Source organism: Pimephales promelas, chromosome 13 (genome assembly GCF_988280905.1).
Source record: "Pimephales promelas chromosome 13, fPimPro1.hap1.1, whole genome shotgun sequence".
In the NCBI taxonomy this organism is placed as follows: domain Eukaryota; kingdom Metazoa; phylum Chordata; class Actinopteri; order Cypriniformes; family Leuciscidae; genus Pimephales; species Pimephales promelas.
The window spans coordinates 16,878,389-16,903,840 of NC_142781.1; the positions used below are offsets into that span (position 1 = coordinate 16,878,389).

Below are 25,452 nucleotides of genomic sequence, written 5' to 3' on the forward strand. Positions count from 1 at the left end.
TCATTACGTCACATCTAAAAAAGAGTCTCGGCTAGTAGGCTATATTGAGTCATTATGTCACATCTGTACACATAAAGAAGAGTCTTGGCTAGTAGGCTATATTGAGTCATTACGTCACATCTAAAGAAGAGTCTCGGCTAGTAGACTATATTGAGTCATTATGTCACATCTGTACACATAAAGAAGAGTCTCGGCTAGTAGGCTATATTGAGTCATTACGTCACATCTAAAGAAGAGTCTCGGCTAGTAGACTATATTGAGTCATTATGTCACATCTGTACACATAAAGAAGAGTCTCGGCTAGTAGGCTATATTGAGTCATTACGTCACATCTAAAGAAGAGTCTCGGCTAGTAGACTATATTGAGTCATTATGTCACATCTGTACACATAAAGAAGAGTCTCGGCTAGTAGACTATATTGAGTCATTATGTCACATCTGTACACATAAAGAAGAGTCTCGGCTAGTAGGCTATATTGAGTCATTACGTCACGTCTAAAGAAGAGTCTCGGCTAGTAGACTATATTGAGTCATTATGTCACATCTAAAGAAGAGTCTCGGCTAGTAGACTATATTGAGTCATTATGTCACATCTGTACACATAAAGAAGAGTCTCGGCTAGTAGGCTATATTGAGTCATTACGTCACATCTAAAGAAGAGTCTCGGCTAGTAGACTATATTGAGTCATTATGTCACATCTGTACACATAAAGAAGAGTCTCGGCTAGTAGACTATATTGAGTCATTATGTCACATCTGTACACATAAAGAAGAGTCTCGGCTAGTAGGCTATATTGAGTCATTACGTCACGTCTAAAGAAGAGTCTCGGCTAGTAGACTATATTGAGTCATTATGTCACATCTGTACACATAAAGAAGAGTCTCGGCTAGCAGGCTATATTGAGTCATTACGTCACATCTAAAGAAGAGTCTCGGCTAGTAGACTATATTGAGTCATTATGTCACATCTGTACACATAAAGAAGAGTCTCGGCTAGTAGGCTATATTGAGTCATTACGTCACATCTAAAAAAGAGTCTCGGCTAGTAGGCTATATTGAGTCATTATGTCACATCTGTACACATAAAGAAGAGTCTTGGCTAGGTTATATTGCGTGTGAGGATGTTGGAGGTGGAGATTTATAGTCTTTTCTCTTATCTTATAAGAGAATGAAAAGAAAATATTCATCTTATCTTATAAGATGGCGACAAAAAAGAAAAACTATGGGCTGCAGCTTTAAAGAGAGCTTCTTGTGCAAAGCTTATTGACCTTTAAGGAAACTGTATGAGTGACAGAAAGCACAAATCAATAAAAACAGCTAACATTATAATTATTATATAACATTCATCATATATCATCCAAAAAAAATCTGATAAGTTAAAAAAATCATTGGTCGCTAGCCTGATTTGTTTTGTTTTGTTTTTTTGTTTTTTTGATAAACAGGTGTAACAATTGTTTCACTGATAATATCAGGCAAAACTTCATGTCAATTTAGGCCTATTCTAACCCTAGGCTGTCACTCTAACTGACTCTTTAACACTAACTCAGAGTTAGTAGATGTAGCGTTACCAGAATATGTTAAAGGGACCATCCATCAAAAAAGTGAAACACAAAATTTAAATGCGGAAGTAGCAATCCGTTTTATAATTAAGGTTTTAAAAAGAAAAGCTGTGCCATTTTAATTATCACCTTACCATGTTAACCCCAGGGATACACACATTCGCGCAAACACTCGTCTTTCTTCTCTCGCAGGGATGCGCACGTGCACATGCATCACACAAACACATGCGGAAACTCCGAGAAATAGCCGTTACTTAGGGAATTTTTGCATTTTAAATGGTAAATCTAGCATTTAACACTTTCACCCTCCTAATAATTTATACAATAAACAGGAGCCTAAGTCACTTCCTTAATAATTTAGACATAAGCTAATGTTGATTTATTCAGCAGGGCTAGTGCCAGCAGGAGACCCGGAGGATCTGAAATGTGTATTAAAGTAGGACAGAGGCAGCCGGCGCCATAATAACATTTGGATAATTTTATTATGGCTCACGGCTCAGTTCATTTCCCCTTCTGCTCGCTGCATGAAATTGTTTGATTCTCACAGTGCCTGGAGTGAACTGAGAAGGTGCCACACGCGCACATAAACATATGCAAACACACTTTTTAGCGCAGTTCGCAGGCAGCACACCTACTCCCTCATACCTTCTCTCTCTTTGCCACGAGTTTCTGACTGAAACGTGCTAAAATCTCTCTCAGACACTCAACACCCAGAGAACAGGCGGATAAATGATGTGTCTCATTACAGGAGATGCGCAAGAGTGACAGCACTTTCGATGAGAATGGACTGAGATTAATACATTCTATCATGCCTTCTTCTGTCAGAAAGAAAGAAAGAAAGAAAGAAAGAAAGAAAGAAAGAAAGAAAGAAAGAAAGAAAGAAAGAAAGAAAGAAAGAAAGAAAGAAAGAAAGAAAGAAAGAAAGAAAGAAAGAAAGAAAGAAAGAAAGAAAGAAAAAGAAAGAAAGAAAAAGAAAGAAAGAAAGAAAGAAAGAAAGAAAGAAAGAAAGAAAGAAAGAAAGAAAGAAAGAAAGAAAGAAAGAAAGAAAGAAAGAAAGAAAGAAAGAAAGAAAGAAAGAAAGCAAGCTGCATTTGTTTAACTAAAGATAGGATGCTGATGGTAAAGTCTGTCTCCATAGAGAAAGACTGGAACAGTGGAGTCAGCCATAATGCTCCTACCTCAGGGCTGTGTGTGTGTGTGTGTGTGCAATGATTTGAAATGTCTTGTTGCCATTCACTATCCTACCATCTTTTCCAGTCCCTTATCCCTAGTTGCATACGTAATAGGTATAGTAGCATAGAATCTCAACATCGATTGTGGATTATATAAATGTTTTGAATGGCACAACCTATTCAGTGTGTAAGTGAATAGGCCTATTGAATTCAGCCATTTTATTTAGAGTGATGTTTCCAATGCAATAAACATATTTAGCGAAACGAAAGTCACACGAAAACTGGTGAGAAAAAAAACACACAGACTGGTTCACAGTTCATATTTTGTACAAAAATTACATGCAGAGTTGCCACACATTTTAAATGTGTGACCTTTCCAGATGAAAATGGGTAGGATTTTAATAATTTTATAGAAACTGCACTCAAAATGGTCCATTTAGCAAATGTTTTAGAGCTAAACAAATGAGGTAGAAAATTTATAAATATAATACGTTTTTAAAAACATTTTTTTTAAAGATTTAATTTCCACTACGTTTCAACATCACAATGTTAACAGGTTTTGCATAGTCGTGATATAGGTTTCAATCTGTGTAATGGCCCTCTCCCCCTCTGTGAGCGCGCCCGTGCGCGCACTCACCATCCATTTGCAGGAAGCGCCTGCGGCAGCGTTCCATCAAAACTAATCATAACCATTCAAATCTGCCTCCCCGCTGCAAGATGTAGGAAGGAGGACGACTGTTTTACGCAGAAAAATCACCAGACCCCCTTTTTACACCCTAGAATAAGAGAAACTACACATTTATGTGTATTACAACTAGCTCATTCTTGTGATCTTGTGGTTAATTCACTAGTTGTTCTGAAGTGAGCAGAGATCTGCAGGGGCGTTTGTCTGAGAGCGCGCTCTCTCTCTTCTCTCTCTCTCTTTCTTTTTCTCTATCCGGGTCTGGCCCAGAGGGGTTGTGAAACCCCTGGAGCGACTCTCTGTGAATTCAGCTTCAGCTGGGCTCCATTCCTCAGCGCTTGAGCAAGGGGCGCGGACAGGAGCCCAGACACGGAGAGGTGACACGTCGCTGGATGTCCCATGTTCCAGGTGAGTAGCGCCAGATTGGGCTTTGTGGGTTTTTTCTACACAGAGAGGCAGTGGGTCTTCAGAGCGCAGCTGCATGTACGCATGTGCCAGAGGATGAGCGCGTTTGGGACGAAAAAAAAAATATTTATCTTCTCCCAGTTTACATCCTGTCACTTCCCGATATGTGTAATGGCAGCGCAAAAAGACACCTGAAGCAGTTTGCGTTGTCACATGTAAAACTGTTCTGTAGCGTAGCCTCGAATAATTGACTGATATTGTAATGGCGTCCTCGATTAGGTTTCACGATGTGAAGTCGCAAGCTCTCTAAATGAGAGGCGATTGTGGAAAGCGATATAAAAGCAACCGCTGCGTTAAAGAAACACTTTAACACAGCGGCCGCTTTTATATTCCCGCTATAAGGGTTTGTGGTTGTCAAACGGCAGGCTAGATTGCAACTACAGTGCGTTTTCACGCATTTGCTACACTTTTAAATGTGGCTGGGGATGTTTTGTTTTGTGTGTGTGTGTGTGTGTGTGTGTGTGTGTGTTTAGCGGCGGTTGCTATTTCTAACCGCGATTTTTAAAGTCGAGCATTCCTTCATTCTCATCTGTAGCCGAATACCACGCAGCTGCTGCACGCTCGGAGCGCGAGCGAGAGGAACAAGACGCACGTGCGCATGTTACAATGGAATTGCCTTTTAAGTGCTTTGATTGATTCACTTTAAATGTATTCTTTGACCGCTCGTATCTTATAAATTGTGTTCTGTTGGCTTACAGCTGTGATGCCACATGCTACCAGCTCGTGGAATTGGCATTTGTTGTCCAGGTGGATGTGTGTGGCTACTGTCACCTGACATTGTAGTCTACACATAGGCGGTCCAATTAGATTAGGCTACCTGGCCAAGGGTTGACATCAAAACGGGCATAGTGTGCACTATAGGGGGTATCTATCTATTCATCTACCCATCCAACTATCGGTCTGTCTGTCAGTGCAACAATATAACCTACACTGCATGTGTGCATATTGAGGAAAAAACTACCTTGATTGAAACTTTTTGTTTGTTACGTTCTCTTTTCAGCTCATGTTGCCTTATGGGATAGCAAAGTGTCCATTGGTACATCATCCTCCTGCGATTGTTCACCTATACTGTCATGAAAGTACTTTACTTTTACGAACCTGAGTACTTTATTTTAGGGTGTGTTCACACTGGTAGTTCTGTTCGCATGCTTGGTTTAGTCCAGACCAAAAAAAAAAAAAAAAAAATCAGTCCCGGTTCGCAATTTCACATTAGGCATTTTATTGCCAAACCCAAAGATACCAAACCTAAGGGCAGGTATATGTTCACAACAGCCTGATTGGTCACCTTTTATTATTTAACTTATAGAACATCCAGAACAATGTGTGTTGGGCTAAATGCACATTCTGTGTGTGCGTAGTCTACATGTGATGGTATTTTTTACCAGCTGAAAACCTGTGAAGAGCTTATTAAATGGGTAAATGAGTCAAAACGCACACAAACGCAGATCTGCTGCGAGGAGACACGGATCTGATGTCACAGGAGCAACATCGTGCTTGAGCATTTTCCTTTCCAGGGTCCCATTTTTGGTTCGTTTACATCTCTTTGGTGTGTATTGCGTTCATATTTCATTCGAACCGCTCCAGAGTTTGTTTGGAAGTGGGCCGAGATCCATCTTTTCAGCGTCTTGGTCCGCTTGTTTGATGTGCACCAAGGAGATAGATGGCAGCGTTCACACACTTATTCAACTGAACCGCACTCGCACCATGGTTCGTCTTAATCCAAACATACCAAGTGAACAAACCCTTCGATTATTAAAAATGTTTTTCACAGTAAGAAAAAAGCAGTTATTTTAATAACTGTTCCCTAAAAGGTTCTTTGGGGAACCAAAACTGGATCCTGTGTGGTATCACTGCAAAACATGCCTTTTGGAACATTCCCCTGCTTTCACAGACCAGGCTTAACCTAGTCTCAGACTAAAATGCACGTCTGAGCTGTTTTAACTGAAAGCAACTTGCACTGACTTTAAATTTGTCAGTGCCGTTGGTTTTTCTCAATGCACACCAGCAATGTTTTTTTTTTTTTCCTAAGGCAAGTTTATAAAAGCTACTTGTCCTAACTAAACTAAGGCCTAATCCTGTTTAAGCTAAACCCATTGTTTGAAACCAGGCCCTTGTGTGGTGAAATTGCGCATATAGCCCGATTTGACCTGTAGAAATGAAGGTTGCTGTTTTCCTGAGAAAGCTTTGCACAGACAGAATCGACATGTGGACGACACAGCCTCATCTGTTAAATCTGGTATAGGAATCTTGTATAACTGTAGGGGATCATAAAGTACAAATGTAATTGGTCTCGTAGAGAACACAAGCATTCCTGTACAGAACACCATCACCCACTAAAAAGGCACAAACAATGGATCGCACGCAGCGAGCTGAATTGCTGCCCACGGACAGGGCAGAGTTGCTGAGTTTTCTGACTCATTCTTGTAGAATATTCAACATGTTAATGTGAGCTTGGAATCACCTCAAACACAGGTTTCTAATCCTCAGTCTGTCTTCAGCGTTCACCGACACATCCATACTTTGCATATGCACCCATGAATATGGATAAGATTAAGAGTGGGATGTCATGCAAGTCTTTCCATCTTTCCGTCTCTCTCTGAGTCCCCTGCGCCACAAACATGTGAAATCAATCAATGGGAACAGATTGAGCTAGGGTTACTATCATAAAGTAAAGCTACTGAAACCATAACATAACATAATATATATATATATATATATATATATATATACATATATAATAGAAAAATAGTGACATATTTATTATTTAACATATATAATTCGATAATATATATAATATGTGTGTATATTCAATTCAACAGTCTGTGTGCTAGACAAACGTTGTCATTTCTGTACTCTGTAACAGCCAGTGCACTATTGAAGCATCATCAGAGAGGACCGTCATGTTCTACAGGTGCTCGATCTGATTTCCATCTCTCCCACACCGGATGGCTCGCCACATTGGTGTGCTCAAAGATGGTTTCTCTCTCTCTCTCCGAGCCGTACATACCAAGACGCACACTCGCACATTCAGTAGTTACTCTTTTTTTTTTTGCAGCCTCGGGCTCTGGCAGTAAGTTCAGCTATATCGCACCTTGGTGTGTTCCTCTCTCTCGCTCGCTTTCATTCTCTCCCAAGCCTCGGAGGTAGAGGCGATTTGTGATGCTGCGCTCACACTGTTTTTTAAAAAGTGCTTCCTCTGAACTTCTCTATCTCTTCAGATTAGTCAGGGAACAAATTACCTGCCTGCACATAAAAAGCCCTTCTCCAATCCTCCGCACAGCCATGTAACGAGCCTGATCTCCCTTTTGAAGAGTGGGCATGTTATTTTCCCTCTCGCCTGCAGGCTACCCTGCCATGCAAATGATTATGAAATTAAATTTAAAACTATACATGTATTCAGCCTCTCTCTTATCGCTATCTGCACAAAGCGCATACAAATCAGGCCGGGATCAGGGCCCCGGCTCAGGACTGCACTTTAAAGCTTTGCTAATTGCTAATTGGGTATCTAGGTGTGAAATGGGCTCCGCTAACGAGAATGTAAAATGTGGAAAGGAGGGTTTCATTTTTTTTTTCCCTGTTCTGCTCTCACTCTCTCGCTCTGTCTTTCTCTCTCCTTCTCTTTCCTTTGAGAGATGTCAGAGCTGTTTCTGGTGACATGCCTGTGGGCAGGAATGACAGAATGAGACAAAAGAAGAGAGGTCTCTCATTTCAAAATGGAGGCTCATCCTCACATAGGGATATATGTGTTCTGTGCGGAGGAGAGAAATGAGATACGGGTCCAACGTTACCTCGGCCGTGCGAAAAGAGGGCCGGTAGTTTAATGATTAAGGATTCGGGCTTCTCACAAAGACTGTTGGTTGAGTTCTAGCGGAGGGTAAACCCGAGGGCTCGAGTTACAGAGATCACCGTCCTGCTATATTGGCATTATAGCCTCGGGCGAGAGACTTTATTCTGGGTTTCTCCCAAAGATCTGTGAATCTTGGGAACCTCGGCGCTGCACATTTGAGGTCTTTCTCATTCGACACACCTTTAAGGTCATGGAGCTCTCTTATAATGAGCAGAGCTTTAAAACTGGAGTGTTAGATGAGGTAGACGTCTAAATGTTTCATGCTGGAGCTCGGGTTCCAGGAGCAGAACACTGCTAAAAAATGTTATGGCAAGTGATTGAAACTAACTTTAAAACTTCTGATTTTGCAAAACTGTTCATTGTCATTGTTTATTCTTAAAGTTGTATTCTTGGTACTTGCAATGACATGATTTTTTTCCCTCTCTGAGGCTATGTTTACACAGAAACGATTCTGAAGAGAAAACGCAAAAGTGGCATTGCATTATCACTTTTTATTCTGCGTTTAGACGAGCGTTTTGGGTGGGAAATCTGCGTGCATATGGCGACGCAAAAGTGTGTGAAATTTAATGTAGTGTGCACTCCAGGCAGCTAGGTGGCAATGTGTAGCAATGCCCCACAACAACACCAAGACCTTCACTGTCAAGCAGACTTTTGCGTTTTTACCGTTTACACGGGAACGCAGCGATGGAGCGTTTTTAAGATTTCCACTCTGGATGGTGGTTTCACTTTTTTGCTTTTTAAGCCCCAAAAACGCTGTCGCCGCGTAAACAAAAGGCACATCCGATAAAATATTTTTACGTTTTAACCCGCGAGCGTTCTCATATAAACAGGACCCAAAATCTATTAATTAATTAATTGTATTTATTTATTTTAAAAAGAAGAACAATTTAGACATACAACCACGACTTGAATATATAATATTAAGTAATTGTTTTATAAAACAAATTATATCATAGAAAGGACCCTTCTTATTATGACAAGGCAAGGTCAAGTCGTAATGTGGTGTGCGTTGTGTGCCTCTCAACTATATATTTATGAATTATGAAAATATACACACATATATATATATATATATATATATATATATATATACTTTTTAATTTTACTTTATAAAATGTTTAAAAATTAGTTTTACATATTTAAAAATATTAAATATATTTTATTATATAAATAAATTTTATTCAAGGTCTATTAGTTTTACTTGTATTGTTTTACTTTGTCACGCCACATGACACGTTGAGTCATTATTTAAACTTTTCTTTTAAAATTGCATGAACATTATCAAAACCATCATAGACACTCTTATTTTCTAATGACCTTTATCTTCTCCTTAAAGAAATGTTCACAAGACTATGGAAAGACTCTGACCGTATAAAGTTAATGAGTCAGATGATCGCTGTTGATTTGCTGATGGATGAATAGAGCTTTTTTTCATCCCTCCTCTAGCTTTGAGCCCTACTGAGCTCTAAAATCCGCTTCCTCATGCGTTGCCGCTCTCGGAGGCACAGCGCCGGAGACAAACATCTGCCTTATTCTCCAGAGCCAAAACCTCAGCTCTGTGCTGTTCATACTCAGACAACGGTTGCCTCGGGGTTCTCACGACACACACACTAACACCGAGGAGAGAGGCGTGAATGTAGAAGCACTTGGAAATGTATTCTTGATCAAGGTCACTCATATAGGATTATCTTGTATTGGTCTAATGGCTCAAATGAAAACTGGCATATTTTGCCATATAAATTGTATTTAGAGATTAACAGGGCCAAAAGCAATTTCATCCGGGCTACAGAATCATTCATACATAAAAAGATCAATGTATAATCGGGTGAGCCCTGATATAAGGCTCTATGATGCATTTCAGAGGGGCTCCGTTTCCATTGCAGCCTCTAAGAGAGGGAAATGAAAATCTGCTCTAACCTGAGAAAGTCTGCAGTGAGTTCCAGCTGAGCTCTGTTTGCAAATCACATATTCATGTATATCTGAACGGCAGAAGTTAAATGCAGTCCACTCACACTGTCACATCTTTAGCAAGTCGCATGAAAAACTGTAGGCAAAATGTCCATCAACTATTCACTCTTTTCCATGCAGTGACAATGAATGGGGACTTGAGATTTGAAGCTTCAAAAAGGATGCAAAAGAACCATAAAAGAGTCATATCGACCGTTGACTGGATCATTGATTCAGTGAGTTGATCTGAATCAGAATTGACAGAATTGTTTGTTTTGTTAACGGCATCAACTGGTTCATTGAAATGTCGCCTTAAAATAATGATTCGTTCCCAAACCAGACATTATTCATTATCCCAAAATGGATCTCAAGATTTTCAGTAAACTTAGATTGTCTTTTTCTGGTTATTTCTTTTAAAGACTTTAAAGATGTGTACGTGTAACCGGCCCTACTCGATTTGCTCCGAGCGGGATTTGAACCGGGGTGTTCGGTGTGGGAGCTGGGCACGCCAACAAGGACACTAGAGATGTAGCGTGCCTGTTGAGGCCAGGAGCTGTGAGGTTTGCATGCACAGCTCTTTCTGGCCTGTCTGTTTTAGGACCACTTTTATGATACAGTTATGGTGGTAGATAATGAGTGAGTCCTCATTCACTTTCATTAAATTGCAAAAAGTGTGCAGGAGGGATATTATTTGAGATAAAATAGGGTTGGAGTGAGAAATAAGTTATGACACATGAATTGTTCCTTTTATGTGCAGTTTCACCTGTTTAGAGTATAGGTTTTCTGCCTACTGGCCATCATTGCATACACAGACCCGTGGCTTGCACTTATGCTGTGTCGAAATTATTCTTACATGCACAGAAATATCAATTAGCTCACCACACCTTCATCTCTCTCTCCCTCCCATCTGTCACATTCTCTCTTCCTCTAACACATGCACAAAAGGCTGTATACACACACACTCGAAAGTATATGGATGGCCTCGGGGTTAGACATGATCACAGCTGCTACTGGAAATTCCCAAATCAAGTCAGCCTGCCTGAGCTACATAGCCCTTTAATAATTAACAGGTGTGTGTCTGTGTGGGTGTATTAAAGACATAATTTACTGCTTAATTCAGCTGCAGTCCAATACAGAGTATAGCTGACCGTTTGCTTCTTTCTCTCGCTTCAAGTTTGAAAGTAGCCTATGTGAGTGAACGAGTGTGTTTTAATTTCTGGGCAATCTATAGCTCCTTTTCCCTGCACCTTTAAGAGCGCGTGCCTGTTCTCGTAGCTGAAGGTCACTAAAACGCACAAAAAGCTCTCAGCTCTGCGGTCCAATATAGCGCATGCGCAGTGCCTCGGGACTCATACACTGTCAGACTGCAATATGGCGAGAATGCCTGGCAGCGGGGACCAGTGCTGTAGAGATGCTGAACCGGACCCGATGTCGGGGGATCGGGAGAGAGACAGAGGCTCGGGCGAGGAAGAAGAGGAAGAAGAGATTCAGGAGATCCAGATCACAGGGGAAGAGGGAGAAGTGTCTGAAGAAGAAGCCGAGTTAGAGTGGGAGGAGTGCGGGGAGCCTGACAGCTGCGCTGCTGCCGTGGAAACGGGGGAAGCGGTCCTTATGCGGAATACGGACCAGCTCGAGTCGGGGGCTGGGGACACGCTTTTCGCCGCTTTGGACTCGGGACCCGAGGGAGACATGCACCGCTCCAGGCTCAGTGAGAACACGCGCCTGGCCACTCGGTACGCGGTGCGAATCTTCCGGGAATACCTGACGGAGAAGGCGCAAAGTACGGACTTTGAGAGCATGGACAAACACGCGCTATGCAAAGTGCTGCGCTCGTTCTACGCGGAGGCGCGCTCCAAAAGCGGACAGCTGTACAGCAAGTCTTCCCTCATCAGCATCCGGAGCTCGCTCAACCGGTACCTGAACGAGCCCCCCTTTTGCCGCACGCTGGACCTCACCAAGGACCCCGAGCTGCGCAGCGCCAACCTCGCGCTCGCCGCGGTCATACGCAAGCTGGAGGAGCAGGGCGCGGGTCCCGTGGTGCAGAAGCAAGCCATCACGCGCTCCGACCTGAGGAAACTCTACACGTCGGCCGTGTTCAGCGCCAGCTCGCCGTTTGGGCTGCTCAACAAAGTGTGGTTCGAGACTTGCATGTACTTCTGCACGAGGGGGCGGGAGAACCAGCGGGAGCTCGAGGAGGACTCTTTCGGACTGGCCGTGGACGAGGACGGACGGAAGTTTGTGTACTTTAAAGCGCTGGGGCCGTACCACAAGTCTCGTTCCGCCTCCTGGACGAAAAAAAGATCCGACACGGACGATGACAATCTTCCCCGCATGTACGAGACCGCCACGGAGTTTTGTCCCTACGCGAGCTTCGTAAAGTACCTCACGAAGCGCAATCCTCTCTGCAAGGCTTTTTTCCAGCGCCCACGGGATCACTGCAGCGAGACCGACACGACCTGGTACGAGAATAAAGCTATCGGCAAGAACCTGCTGGGCACGAGAATGCAGATGCTGTCGCGGGCCGCCAAACTGTCAAAGACCTACACCAACCACTGCATCGGCGCCGTCTCCATAGCAACGCTTAACGGCATTGCGGGCATCGGGTCAAAGTTAGCGCCTCTCCACGTGTCCCCGGAAACGGTCAACAACGGAGCGCACCTGCAGCACGCGCTGCACTGCGAGGACGAGGCCGAGCTCAAACCGCAGAAGGCGATCAAACGCCCGCGGACGCTCGTCTATCCGGTTAGCGTTTCGGGACCAGGGGCATCGCCGAAAAGACTCTGCGCGCGCGCCTCTGTGGAGCGCGCGGACACTCCAACGGTCACTGCGCTAGTCACCTCTCATTGCGAACTCAACGGAGAGGGCCCTCATATGCTCCCCTCACAGGTAACAGCGATTTTATGACTTTAGCACGTCGGTATAGCATAAAGACTAAACGCTTCTGACACGGTCTTAGAATAGTGCTTTAAACCATTTAGGACCAGTTTTACTAGCGGCCCTGTTGTCTGTCTGTCAATCACATCAGTCAGAGGACAATTGTTTTTTCACACCAAGTGTATTTATGCAAATTAACGCATTAAAGCAACAACCGTGGGATGTTCAATTTGACTCATCTGTGTGTCATTTTGCATGGAACATTTGTCAGCAAATCCCAGATTTACGTCTTCATTTATAATGTAAATTTTCGTATGATGTTGTACTGTATAACCAGAGCTATCTTGTGAAAGAGTGCTACATCAGTCAGAAACTTTTACTCACCCTTAAGTTGTCCCAAACCTGTATGAGTTCCTTTGTTCTGCTGAACACAAAAGCAGATGTTTTGAATAATGTTTGTAGTTGTGGGGCACTATTGACTTCCATATTATGGAAAGAAAAAGAGAATACAATGGAAGTCAACGGAAACAATTAGGCTACATTTGGTTTGAGACAGCTGGGACAAATTTTTGGGTGAATAAACCTATCCCTTTAAATTTGAATTATCCCACTGCTCCCCAATAATGCACTGAAGTATGAATTCATTTTTAAACCTGTGTTTTGAGGTCTAGTGTTTCTAGACTAAGATAAATACATCTTTATTTGATGTGCATTTGTTCTTTTTTTAACTCCCCATCTTTATAAACCAGCCCATTTCCATTTTTTTGCAGGGGGGTGGGGGGCAGCAGCAGCACATCTGCCAGTGGCGGTCTATTTGGGAATGTGATTGAGATTGATTTCTTTATATGTTGGTGAATATTTATTATTATGCTTTGTAAGTAGGCTGCACTAAAACAGGCACATGCTTTCTTCAGCCTTCAGCATGAAAGTGAGTGTGAAAAATAAAAGCGTTTGTTGCCTGCAGACGAATGAGCTAATACCGCACCTGTGCAGGGCTCCAGCAAAAAAACAATGACTCCTAAATATAATACCTAAGACGAGTTGTTTGTAGTGTGTTCTTTTTAGCTGCATTACATTGTATTAATGATCAGAATTTAACAGCCACTACCTGTGCCACACTAAAAGATTCATCCTCAGGAGTTTACCTGCATGTTTTTTTTTTTTAGTACAACCTCGGCTATATTGTCATTATAAATGTTCAAGTATTTGCTGCTGTTCTTTTCCGTTTGAAGTTGCCATCCACTAAAATCACAGCATGTATTTGTCTTAAAAAAATGGTTTGGGGTAAATATTTATTAGCGACCCCTAGAGGGGGAAGAGAGTGCTGGAAAAAAGCATCCTGGGGGAAAAAAAAGACCTTGTCAATTATGACACTTTGTAATTTCACATTCACATCTAATTATATCCTGTTCCCTCCTTGCTAATTAACTGATGTAAAATGAGTCTTAGCGGTTTTCTTCTCATATCTTAGTACTTTCTGTACATGCTGAGTTGTGTGTGAGATGAGTTAACAGTAAACCGTTTGGGAGACTTTTTACCTCATGCATTCATTGAGTCATATGCATTATTTAGCTCCACCATTACATTTACATGTACACTTCCATTTATAAGTCTCTTATGCTTCAACAAAGCTGCATTTGTTTATTGAATTAAAAATACTGTAATATTACAATTTAAAATAACTTGTCTATTTGAATATATTTCATATTACTGTATGTGATGGCAAAGCTGTATTTTCCGTAGCATCACTCTAGTCTTCAGTGTCACATGATCCTTCAGAAATCATTTTAATAGGTAGTAGGTAGGTAGTTTTTATTTCGTACCCGCAGGTAAAATTGTATTACAGATAAAAAAGTATTTGGTCATCCACATAAAAACATACAATACAAATATTTCACGTACAAATGAACAAATGGACAACTAGACTTCATGACAAACTGCGCCTTAACACATACGTTATCCGTATTAACTGTCAAGTGCTAAAACTTCTCTCTTATCATTTAGCAATTCAATTGCAGCTGGAACAAAAGTATTCTTATATCGTCCTGTTTTCCATCTCAAAGCCGCAAAACGGCGACCAGACGGAAGTAACTTAAAATCATTCCTTAGGGGATGCGACTGATCACTCAAGACAGCACTTGCTTTCCGATACAGCTGATCTGTGTATACATTTCCTAGGTTCCTTTGATTTACTCCAATTATTCTACTCGCCCATCTTACAATTTGGTTTAGTATGCTAATTTTGGTTTGGTTTTGGTCTTACAATTTGGTTTAATATGCTAATTTTCTGCTCAAGAAACATTTCTTATCATTGTGCAGCTTAATATTTTTGTGGAAACTCTGAGACAATATATTTTATTATGGGATTCTTTAAATAAAATGTAACATTATAAATGTCTTTACTGTTACTTTTATTTAAAGTATTAATTTCTTAAAAAAATATATATCTTTGACCCCTAACTTGAGACTGAGACTGTCATGAGACTGTCTCAACTGTCATTGTCTTTGTCTCCACTGTCATGAAGTATTGAGAAAGCTTGTATGTAGACTAGTTAAACCAATATAGTGGTATCCTGATATGTATACTGCATTATAACACTGACTACTGTTTATATCTTAACAAACCTCTTTCTGCCTCACACTCTCAAATTACAGTTAATCTACTGAAATATTCCAAAATGGGCATTTACTGGTCACCGTAAACACTGTAGAGAGCTCAGCTCTATTTAAACTCACATCAGTACTAATAATAATTCATCTTCCTTGCTTGTTTATTTGGAGCCACCAAAATTCCAGAGTATATTTTCTTAAGTTGGTGTCAATGTCTTAGCTCAAACTTCTCAGGCTTTCAGCACCATCCATGACTGTGGAATACGTTGTTTTTATTCATGTAATACTTATTTTCAATGAATGGGTTGCATTTTTTTACTGCGAAGCTTACCAGCACATATTACTTTTGTAGTGTGTGTGTGTGTGTGTAAATTGACTATTTATTTTTGTCAAAAGTCTCTGCCAAATAAATAAAGGCAAATATTTTCCAACCCATCCTCTCATTTCCTCATTGTTTACACCATGTATATAAAATTACCCAGAAAATAAAAGGCTTTAAAAAAAATGATGCATGATAAAATGCCTCTTTGACCCAAGTTATTCTCCCCGTAGGCATAACGCTCCACTCGGCCACCATCAGAGAACTGCACCCGCTAAAATGCCCGGTTGTGCCAGAGATGTTTATCATTAGTGCTTTTAATGTGCTGGCCTGGATACATGTTTACTTGCATGTTCTGTGCATTACCAAGGGTTAATGCTTGTTTTTTTTCAGGTCGCTGTTTAAAGCCAGTCTGTTGAACTCATTCTCTCTGCATGTTTCATTCTGTTAGACAGTCGACTCAGATAGCATTACTACACTCTGGGCGAAATATGTACGCAAGTATACTTATGTTACCGTTTACTTTTTTCTGTTTTCCGTCTTTAAAGGAAATTCTGCCCATGGCTGTTTCATTGTGCCTTGGTAGAGAGTGACCATTGAGATTTAGCAAACACTTATTTCCAGACTATGTCAGATACTATGCCCATGAAACGAGCCCCTACTGAGGCTAATGAGATTGTGGCTACTGTAATGATGTTTAGTGCTGACAGCGGAAACGCCATTGATGTCATAATGGGTCAATTTAATTTTGTTGTAACAGTTGTCAAGGTAGAAGTGATTATCTGTGTTTATGTTGTGAACCATTTAGCACTGCGCTCCCATTCCAAGCTCATGACACACACATTAACCAAAATGAAGAGGCTGCTTGAAAATGTTTCTGTTACTCCAGTTTAGTATGCAGAGACTGCTATAAGCAAGCCATTGAAAGATTGATTCCCAAAAGTGTGTAAAAACTGTTGTCCCGTGTTATTTTTGAAATGAGTGTCCAAACTACCTATTTTCTGACAATAGACAACAAGAGTTTGAGGCAAAAGAGGGTTTAAGTGTGCGGGTGACACTGCTAGTGTGACACTGAAATGCAAGTCAACAAGAAATCAAATTTGACACTTGTTTACTTTTCAGACTCCTTTTGTGTACATTACATTGATGCATTCTATTCCAATAATATATATATATATATATATATATATATATATATATATATATATTAAAAACCAGTTGTCCACAATCCTTTGAATACTTAAAAGGGCCAAAAATCAAACTTGATTGAGGGTCATGGACTGAAAAATGTGAAAATGCATTATATCCAACAATGTTTTTTTTTCTCTCTCTCTCTCTCTCTCTCTCTCTCTCTCTCTCTCTCTCTCTCTCTCTCTCTCTCTCTTCATTTCAATGCAAGAATACAAACACAAAAAATAAAACTCTTTCAATAATTATTCACAAACCCTGTGAGACATTTGTTCATCTCCGGAACACAAATTAAGATCTTTTTAACAAAATCTAAAAGAGCTTTTCTGTCCCTCCATTGACAGCCTACGCAACTACCACTTTCAAGGCCCAGAAAGGTAGTAAAGACATCATTAAAGTAATCCGTGACAATGTAATGAAGTGATGCAAGTGCTCTGTTTGTGCAAAACAAAACAACACATAAAAAAAACATGTCAAATTTGTAAAATTAAATTTGTTAAATTTGTTAAATTAAAGCGATCACTTAGGTCGCTTTATAAAATTGAGTGAGTAACATGGATTACTTTAATGATGTCTTTACTACCTTGTTGAAATTCATTACATTTATATAGTGCTTTTATAGGTACTCAAAGCACTTTACCTATGGTAGGAGGGGAAACTCCTCAACCATCACCAATGTGCAGCATCCACCTGGGGCGCCTGAACACTCACCACACACCAGCTTATTGGTGGTGATGAAGCCTATCAGTATTTATGGGGATGATTAGGACGCCAATGGTAAAATCTGGTCTGGATGCCGGGGTTAGTCCCCTAGTCTTTTTCCGAAGGACATCCTTGGGTTTTGTAATGGCCACAGAGTCAGGACCTCGGTTTAATGTCTCATCCAAAGGACGGTAGGTACTTGTTTACAGTTTACTGTCCCCATCACTACTGGGGCGTTAGGACCCACACACACCACAGAGTGAGCACCCCCTTCTGGCCTCACTAACACTTCTTCCAGCAGCAACCAGGTTTTTGGGCCTGGAAGTGGTAGTTGCGTAGCTGTCAATGGAGGGACAGAAAGCTGTCAGATTTCATTAAAACTGTATTAATTTGTGTTCTGAATGTCGGGTTTGGAACGACATGAGGGTGAGTAATTAATGACAGAATTTTCATTTTTAGGTAAATGATCCCTTTCAAACAAAAAGATTTTTTAATGTTTAATTATTTCATGTTTTAATTTGACACAGCGGGCCGCATAAAAGGTCTGCACACGCCAACTTTTGCCTCTGAAATGTCTTTCCTTTTCAATTGATGTTTCAAATCCCTGTTACTTTTTTTAACCTCTCCCTTTAAACCACCTTCATCCTGGTCCATTCAATGGGTACTTTTCATGATCCAATCAAATCTTGATGGATAAATTTAGTCTCTATAAAAATATCATAGAAAGTTCATACAATTTCCTAAGAAAGTTATATTCTCCTACTTCTGGTATGTTAATGTGCATAAATCCTTTTTGTTTTGGGGTTTTTTTAAAGAAAGGAAGTAACTTTCTGCTACTGTTAATTGTGAAATTACTGCAATCTGTCTTTTTTTTTATTCTCAGGAAAATCGCAGCAACAGTGTGGGCATGTCAACCCGGCCTATCTTGGCACATTCGCCGGTCTCCCCGCTGGGCACAGCTGGTATCCCCACACCTGCACAGCTCACAAAGGCCAACGCGCCGGTGCACATTGACGTGGGGGGTCACATGTATACCAGCAGCCTGGCCACATTAACCAAATACCCAGAGTCCAGGTAAATTACACACACACAGTAAGACCCCCAAAATTTTATGTCTCAGAATATGCGTTTCTTGTTTGTAAAACCACTGCGCACTGCTTCCCCGAATGTGCCGAATCTGCGAAACGCGAGTCTGAGGGGATAGAAAAAGGGAGGGGGGGCAAATCCATAGCCGGAGACTTGTGCCTCCGTTGGTAAAAAAAAAAAAAAATGCCAATCACCATCGGCAACTTTCTCTTTCAGCGATTAGGAGTGTTGAGAAAAGTAACATGGCAGAGGAGGCTAGCTTCACTTTATATATCAACCAATCACCGACAAGACGTAAATTACATGATATTAGTTTGAACTGCTACAGCTGATGGAGAGAAGAGAGATATTTGATTGCAAACAAATGTACTAAACTACCATCAAACAGCAGCTACATATTAAAAATGAAGGAAGACCCTTTGCCTAGGCTACAGCAATTGGCTTCACTAAACGAACAATAGGCTATATATATATATATATATATATATATATATATATATATATATATATATTTGCATTTAAAGTAGTAAAAAAAAACCGACTGCTAAAATTGTGTGCGCGTCCTCTATTTTAAAACCCACCAGCTGCCACTGCACACACACAGATGCAAAACAAAGAGAGATGGACGGAGTAGTGTAATAGATGCAGGGAGGTGTACTTGTGACATGTATTCCACTGTCATCTAATGCGTTTAGCAGTCAGCCTAAAATTTCTAAAAACACGTCTTCTGAACACGTCTGTTCACACACAAGTCCTTCATGATGTGTGTTTGCTCCATATGCGTGTGTTTTGTGTGTATGTGAATGTGTCTTGTCTGTGCTCATTAGCTCACTGACCGGTATATTTCTGCAATGCCAAAGAGCATTATTGTCTTGTAGCTGCTGACTGAGTCAAACATCAGAGCACAGGCCAAAAGGAGCCTGAAGCGCTTTGAGCCAGACTAGCATCCAGTCTCATAACTGCTCACATGTCTCACACGGTTTCCGCCTCCCACTGTCCTTTACAGTGGCACAGAAATATGTCTCACGCGTATTGCCTCATATAGGATCCACACAGTCTGGTTTAACCTATAGGCCAGAAAAGCCTTTATAATTGTCATAGAGATGTTTCAGAGAAAGGCATTGGCATAAGTGACAGATCCATTCTCCCCTCGGCTACTTCATCACAAACAACATCAATATGACAACGCACTCATCAAAGAGAAAGGAACAGGGCGCTGGATGATGACATTTGCGTCGTCAGGAGCGATGATGGCCACCGCCTCCAGCCTTGCCCTCCATTATGCCGATGCAGGCTACGGTTTAACCAGACTGTGCTGACCGAAAGAACTGTCAAAATCCACTGTCGTGTTTTTACATGAGCACACGCAGATCATGTTAGATTGTTTTTAATGAACATTTTAACAGTAGTAGTTCTCAATCTTCCAAGTACCAGCTAGTCACAACAATGTTCCCTCAGATTGTTTCAGTCAGGCAAACTTAACTTCTCATTAGATGCATGAAAAATGCACTACATTAAACCAGTCCATTATCTGGTCTTTATAAAAAATCATTTTATATTAATTTCACATGACAACATTTATATTTCAAATATACACTGTAATTATGATCAACGTTGTGGCAACAATACGTTTTGCATTGCTATAACTTGTACACGATTTTTTACAAGATTCAACTTGTTTTTAAGTCAGTTTAAGGAAATTGAAGTTGAAATGACTTAAAACATCCAAGTTGACTGTACTTAAAAATGTTAGTTTTTTACAGCATACTTTTATTCAGGAAAGATGCATGAAGTTGATCTGCAGTGACTGAAAATTTGATACATTTATAATGTTATTTAAGATTTAGATGTAAAATAAATGCTGTTCTTTTGATTCTTCTGTTAATCAAAGAATCCCGAAGGAACATTTTTCCTCAAAAATATTTAACAGCTTTTTAACTATACTAAGAAATGTTGGTAACACTTTATTTCGATAGTCCACTTTAGACATTCTACTAACTATAAGTAACTTTTCAACTACATGTCAACTAACTGTCATTAGAGTATTGGTAGACTGCTAACACTTTATTTTGCTGGTCCCTCAACAGACATTCAACTGACTATAAGTAACTTGGCGACCACAAGTAAACTTATTCTACTAACCCAAAGCCTAACACCTAACCATAACCTAACAGTCTACTAATACTCTAATGAGAGTTATTTGCCATGTAGTTGAAAATGTACTTATAATTAGTAGAACATCTAAAGTGACTATCGAAATAAAGTGTAACCGAAATGTTTCTTGTTTCTTCTCTACATTTATTATAAATAAATTGTAATAATATTTCACATTTTAACACTTTTACAGTATTTTGATAACATAAATGCAGCCTTGGTGAGATTTGGTTACATTTAAATATTTTTGAATATCTGTTCCTCTCTCAGGATTGGCCGTTTGTTTGACGGCACAGAGCCGATCGTTTTGGACAGCCTGAAGCAGCATTATTTTATAGATCGAGATGGACACATGTTCCGCTACATATTAAACTTCCTCAGGACCTCAAAATTGCTCATTCCAGATGAATTTAAGGTAGGACTTTAAATCTGATCATGCATCAATTTTAAGGAACATCGTGTTGTTCTGAACCAATATGCTGTTTTGTTCATGAACCAGTAGTAAAAAGATCTACTTTGAAGAATCACTACGCAATAAAAGTATCACAACAGCCAAAAATACAGATTGAATTTTCATGTTTAGGTGAACTGTTCCTGAAATATCAGTCTCTCTGTGCATCTGTGTGTGTAGGACTACTCTCTGCTCTACGAGGAGGCCCGGTATTTCCAGCTGCAGCCTCTGCAGGCCGAGCTGGAGCGCTGGCGTTCTGAGAAGGACTCTAGGTACACATCACGCATGTGTGAGTGTGTGGTAGTGCGTGTGGCCCCCGAGCTGGGAGAGAGGATAACGCTCAGCGGCGATAAAGCCCTCATCGAGGACATCTTCCCAGAGATAGGAGACGTCATGTGCAACTCTGTCAACGCAGGCTGGAACCACGATTCCACTCACGTCATACGCTTCCCTCTAAACGGATACTGCCACCTCAACTCTGTACAGGTGTGTTCCGCACACGCCTGGCAATAGCATTTATTTATTTGTTTGTTCGTACATTTGTTTATTTGTTTTATTTATTTATTGTTTTTTTATTTAATTCCTTTTTATGGAGCGTTTATCTTTTTTTACTGTTTGAAGACTCATGAGTTTTGCAAGTTACGAACTTTTAAGAGATCAAAAAAGACTTTTGTTCATATTCGGAACACAAATGAAGATCTTTTTGTTGAAATCTGAGAGCTGTGTGCTCTTTCAACTTAAATTTTGGGGTGAATTAACCCTTTTAGTCATTATAAACTTTAGTCGTTTGGCATAATCTTTTATTTTGTCTTTAAAATATAACTAACCTGCTTCACTGCTTCAATAATAATTGTTAAATTGTCTGCCAATCAAAGTCAGTGTGACCAACATGCAGGACAGAATATATAAAATTATTATATATACATATACAAATTATATCAGAGAGAGGATCCTTACATGACTGCAAGTAAGTCTCTTAAAATACTGTGTATATATATTTGTATTTTTTTTTTAGAAATATCATGAATGCCATATATATATATATATATATATATTAGGGCTGTCAAATAATTAATCATGATTAATCACATCCAAAATAAAAGTTTTTGTTTATATGATATATGTGGATAAACTGTGTATAATTATTTTCTATGTATATAAATACACACATATGCATGTATATTTAAGAAAAAATATTTATATATAAAATATCTATATTTATATATAATATATATATAAATATATATACAGTATATACATAGAAATATTTCTTTAATATATACAAACATGTGTGTGTATTTATATATATATAATAATTATACACAGTGCACCCACATATCATGTAAACAAAAACTTTTATTTTGGATGTGATTAATCACGATTAATCATTTGACAGCCCATATACACACACACACACACTTTCAGTATACCTTTTTCTTTTATATAATGATTAAGATATGTATACTCGCATTTATCTACAGTGCAAGGGAAATTACATTTTTACTTGATGGTTACACCACATGTAACCACTTTAAATTAAATCTACAATCGGCTCCATCAAGGAGCTTTAGCTGATTTAGCTTTAGAAACTACAAACATTGGCCAATAATTCATGTCAGAATGTACAATATTAGCAAATTTTTTTTCTATACTATTGTCTGTAAACATTTCATACTGTTTGTGTGGGTGTGTGTGTGTGTCTGTGTGTGTGTACATGTTTTTCTATCCAGGTGGTTGACTTAAACCTGAATACACACATACTCATGGGGACTCGTGTCCCAGTGGGGACCTAAATTGAGGTCTCCGTGGGTAAACACGCTTATAAATCATACAGAATGTTTTTTTTTTTTTTTTTTTTTTTTTTGGGAAAAAGTAAAAATGCAGAATGTTTCCTGTGATGGGTTTCGGGATAGGGGCAGTGTAAGGGGATAGAATATACAGTTTGTACAGTATAAAAACCATTACATCTATGGCGAGTCCTCACATGGATAGTAAACCAGACGTGTGTGTGTGTCTGTCTAGAGGCTGTCTAATCCTGTTTGCTTATTAAATCTTTTGGCCCCTGGCACTTGCCGTCACACTAATGGAAGCAGGAGATTGAGAAAAGCAGAGGCAGAAGACAGGAAAGAAAAATGAGAGAAAAAGAGAGTTGAAGGACAAAAGCATGATGGAAAGTCACAGAGAAGAGACAGACAGAAACTTTGACCTGTAAATGGGAGATTGTTGTGTGGGCTGGGGGGGGGTGGGGGGGGAGGAATGGTGGGAATCTGTAGATGGCTGGAGAGAGTGAAGGGAAATTTAGTGACGCAGCGCTGGAGAGCAAAAGAGGAAGGCACATCCTGAAGGCACACTAATGGAATGTGATCTCACAGTTCTGTGGAGCGAAGATCTGCAGGACTGGAAGAAACGGCACGAGAGAAAGAGTGAGGGAGAAACAGACAGACAAAAAGAAAGACGGAATAACCAAGTGGTTTAAGTATCTCATTTGATTCAGTTGAGAGAGCTGCTGGACAGATGGTTTATAACACTTTTGCTGTGTTGCGTTTCTAACTGAAGACAGCAGTGATTCTGTGCCAGGGGTGTTCAATTAAAGGGATAGTTCACACAAACATGAAAACGCTGTCACTTTATACTCATGTCGTTCCTAACCTCTATGCTGTTGTTTTTGTGTCTGTGGAACACAAAAGCAGAATCTTCACAGTTTTTGTTATCATAAAATGAACATTTTCAAGCTCCAAAAAGATCAAAAACATCTTATAAGTGGCTCATACAGGGGTTCATTTATTTGCTTATTATTTAGAGATTAATGCAAGATATTCTCTGAAAACAAGGCTTCATCTCATCCAGTTTTAGGGCACATTCAATTGATCAAGGGAGGTGATATTAAAGACAATTATAATGGTAATAAATATTTCTATATCAAATAAATGCTGTTCTTTTGAACTTTAAATTCATCAATTCAAACATAATGGAATGTTTGAATGCATATTGGAAAGAAGGATCATTTGAGTAATGCAGCTGAAAATTCAGTTTTGAACTACATACAGTAAAAAACATTTTGATCAATTAAATACAGCCTTTGGTGAGTTTAAATGACTTCCTTTAAAACCATTAAACATTGTACCGACCCCAAACTTTTGAACGGTAGTGTGTATCATAATTCTTTGGACTGTCGATAAACGATTGACATATGATATATTGACTATGAAAAGATAACGATTTTGTGTGTGTTTGGTCATTTTTGTGCTCGTCAGGTTCTGGAGCGACTGCAGCAACGAGGCTTTGAGATTGTTGCTTCTTGTGGAGGTGGTGTGGACTCAACCCAGTTCAGTGAGTACGTTCTGAGGAGAGAGCTCAAACGAAGTCACCGTGGGGTCACAACCTCCGTCATTCGAATCAAACAGGAACCGCTGGATTAGCTGCCCGCTCTGACAAACAATAAACTGAATATGGTATTTTTAACTGAATATAAGGGATGTTTTGATTTATGTTGTAATCCCAAGAGACATTTTTTTTTTCATTGATACTGTCCCTAAATAAACACTTTCAAATAAGGAAATAAGATTGCTTAAAATCCCATAAGAACTGTTTCTGAACTTATCTGGCCACACTGAGTGATGTAATTGATTCTCTTTATGAGGGTTTGTTTTAAAACTTCAAGACTGCTAGATTGCACTTTTGCTGGATTTGTCTTCAAAATGACAGCCGAGTGGAAGAGGCTAAACTAATGTTTGACTATATGACATCCTGTAAAGAATTTCATCTGCCATACTTGTTGCAGATAACGGTGTTTGATGAATGATTTATGTTGCTGAACTTCAAGTGTTTCTCTCATAAATAGCATATCACACCAGAGAGGAATAGCAGCTCTAATTGGAAAAATACATGAGCACATAAAGGTTAAACCACAGCTGTGGGTGGAGGATCAAATGACTAGATGAACCTTCATTTTGTCAAACACAGTGATGAAATTGAATGATCTGAGATTTCATAAAAAGTATATTTCTTCCCACCAATGCTCTTCATTCTTAACATTTTAGCAGACGGGTTAAAATAGAAAAACTGTAAGCCAGTCAGAAGAATTTATATTTTAATCTTACACACACAAAGGTTTTCTTTTTTTTTTCTTTTTCCATAAATTTACAGTGTCTGGCTACACTTAAAACTGGTTTATAATCCATGAGATTAAAGTTTGAGAAGAATGTAATGTGATATTGTTAATAAAAGTTTTAAAAACTCACCAATACTTGTTTATTTACACCTGGAAAATATGTCTAAAATATAAAGTAGGCCTACCAGATTCAAAGGTATCGTTTCAATTAGATCTGAATGCTGTAAACGCAGGTATTAACTAATAGCCTACTGGCAGGATTTCGTCTTGATTGATGGTTCGTTC

General features: G+C 39.6%; 1 protein-coding gene across 2 annotated transcripts; it reads left to right on the top strand.

Moving 5' to 3' along the window:
* Positions 1-3,684: 3,684 nt before the first annotated feature.
* On the top strand, positions 3,685-25,296 carry kctd1 (potassium channel tetramerization domain containing 1). 2 transcript variants are annotated; one of them, XM_039691789.2, is made up of 5 exons: positions 3,685-3,821; positions 18,249-18,439; positions 20,876-21,020; positions 21,237-21,542; positions 24,311-25,296. In XM_039691789.2, the coding sequence occupies exons 1-5, from the start codon at positions 3,813-3,815 to the stop codon at positions 24,473-24,475; spliced, it is 816 nt and encodes a 271-aa protein (XP_039547723.1). In that variant the 5' UTR covers positions 3,685-3,812; the 3' UTR covers positions 24,476-25,296. The 2 variants fall into 2 exon arrangements, with proteins under 2 accessions (XP_039547723.1, XP_039547722.2); XM_039691788.2 differs by lacking the exon at positions 3,685-3,821 and adding an exon at positions 10,935-12,558.
* Positions 25,297-25,452: the final 156 nt, after the last annotated feature.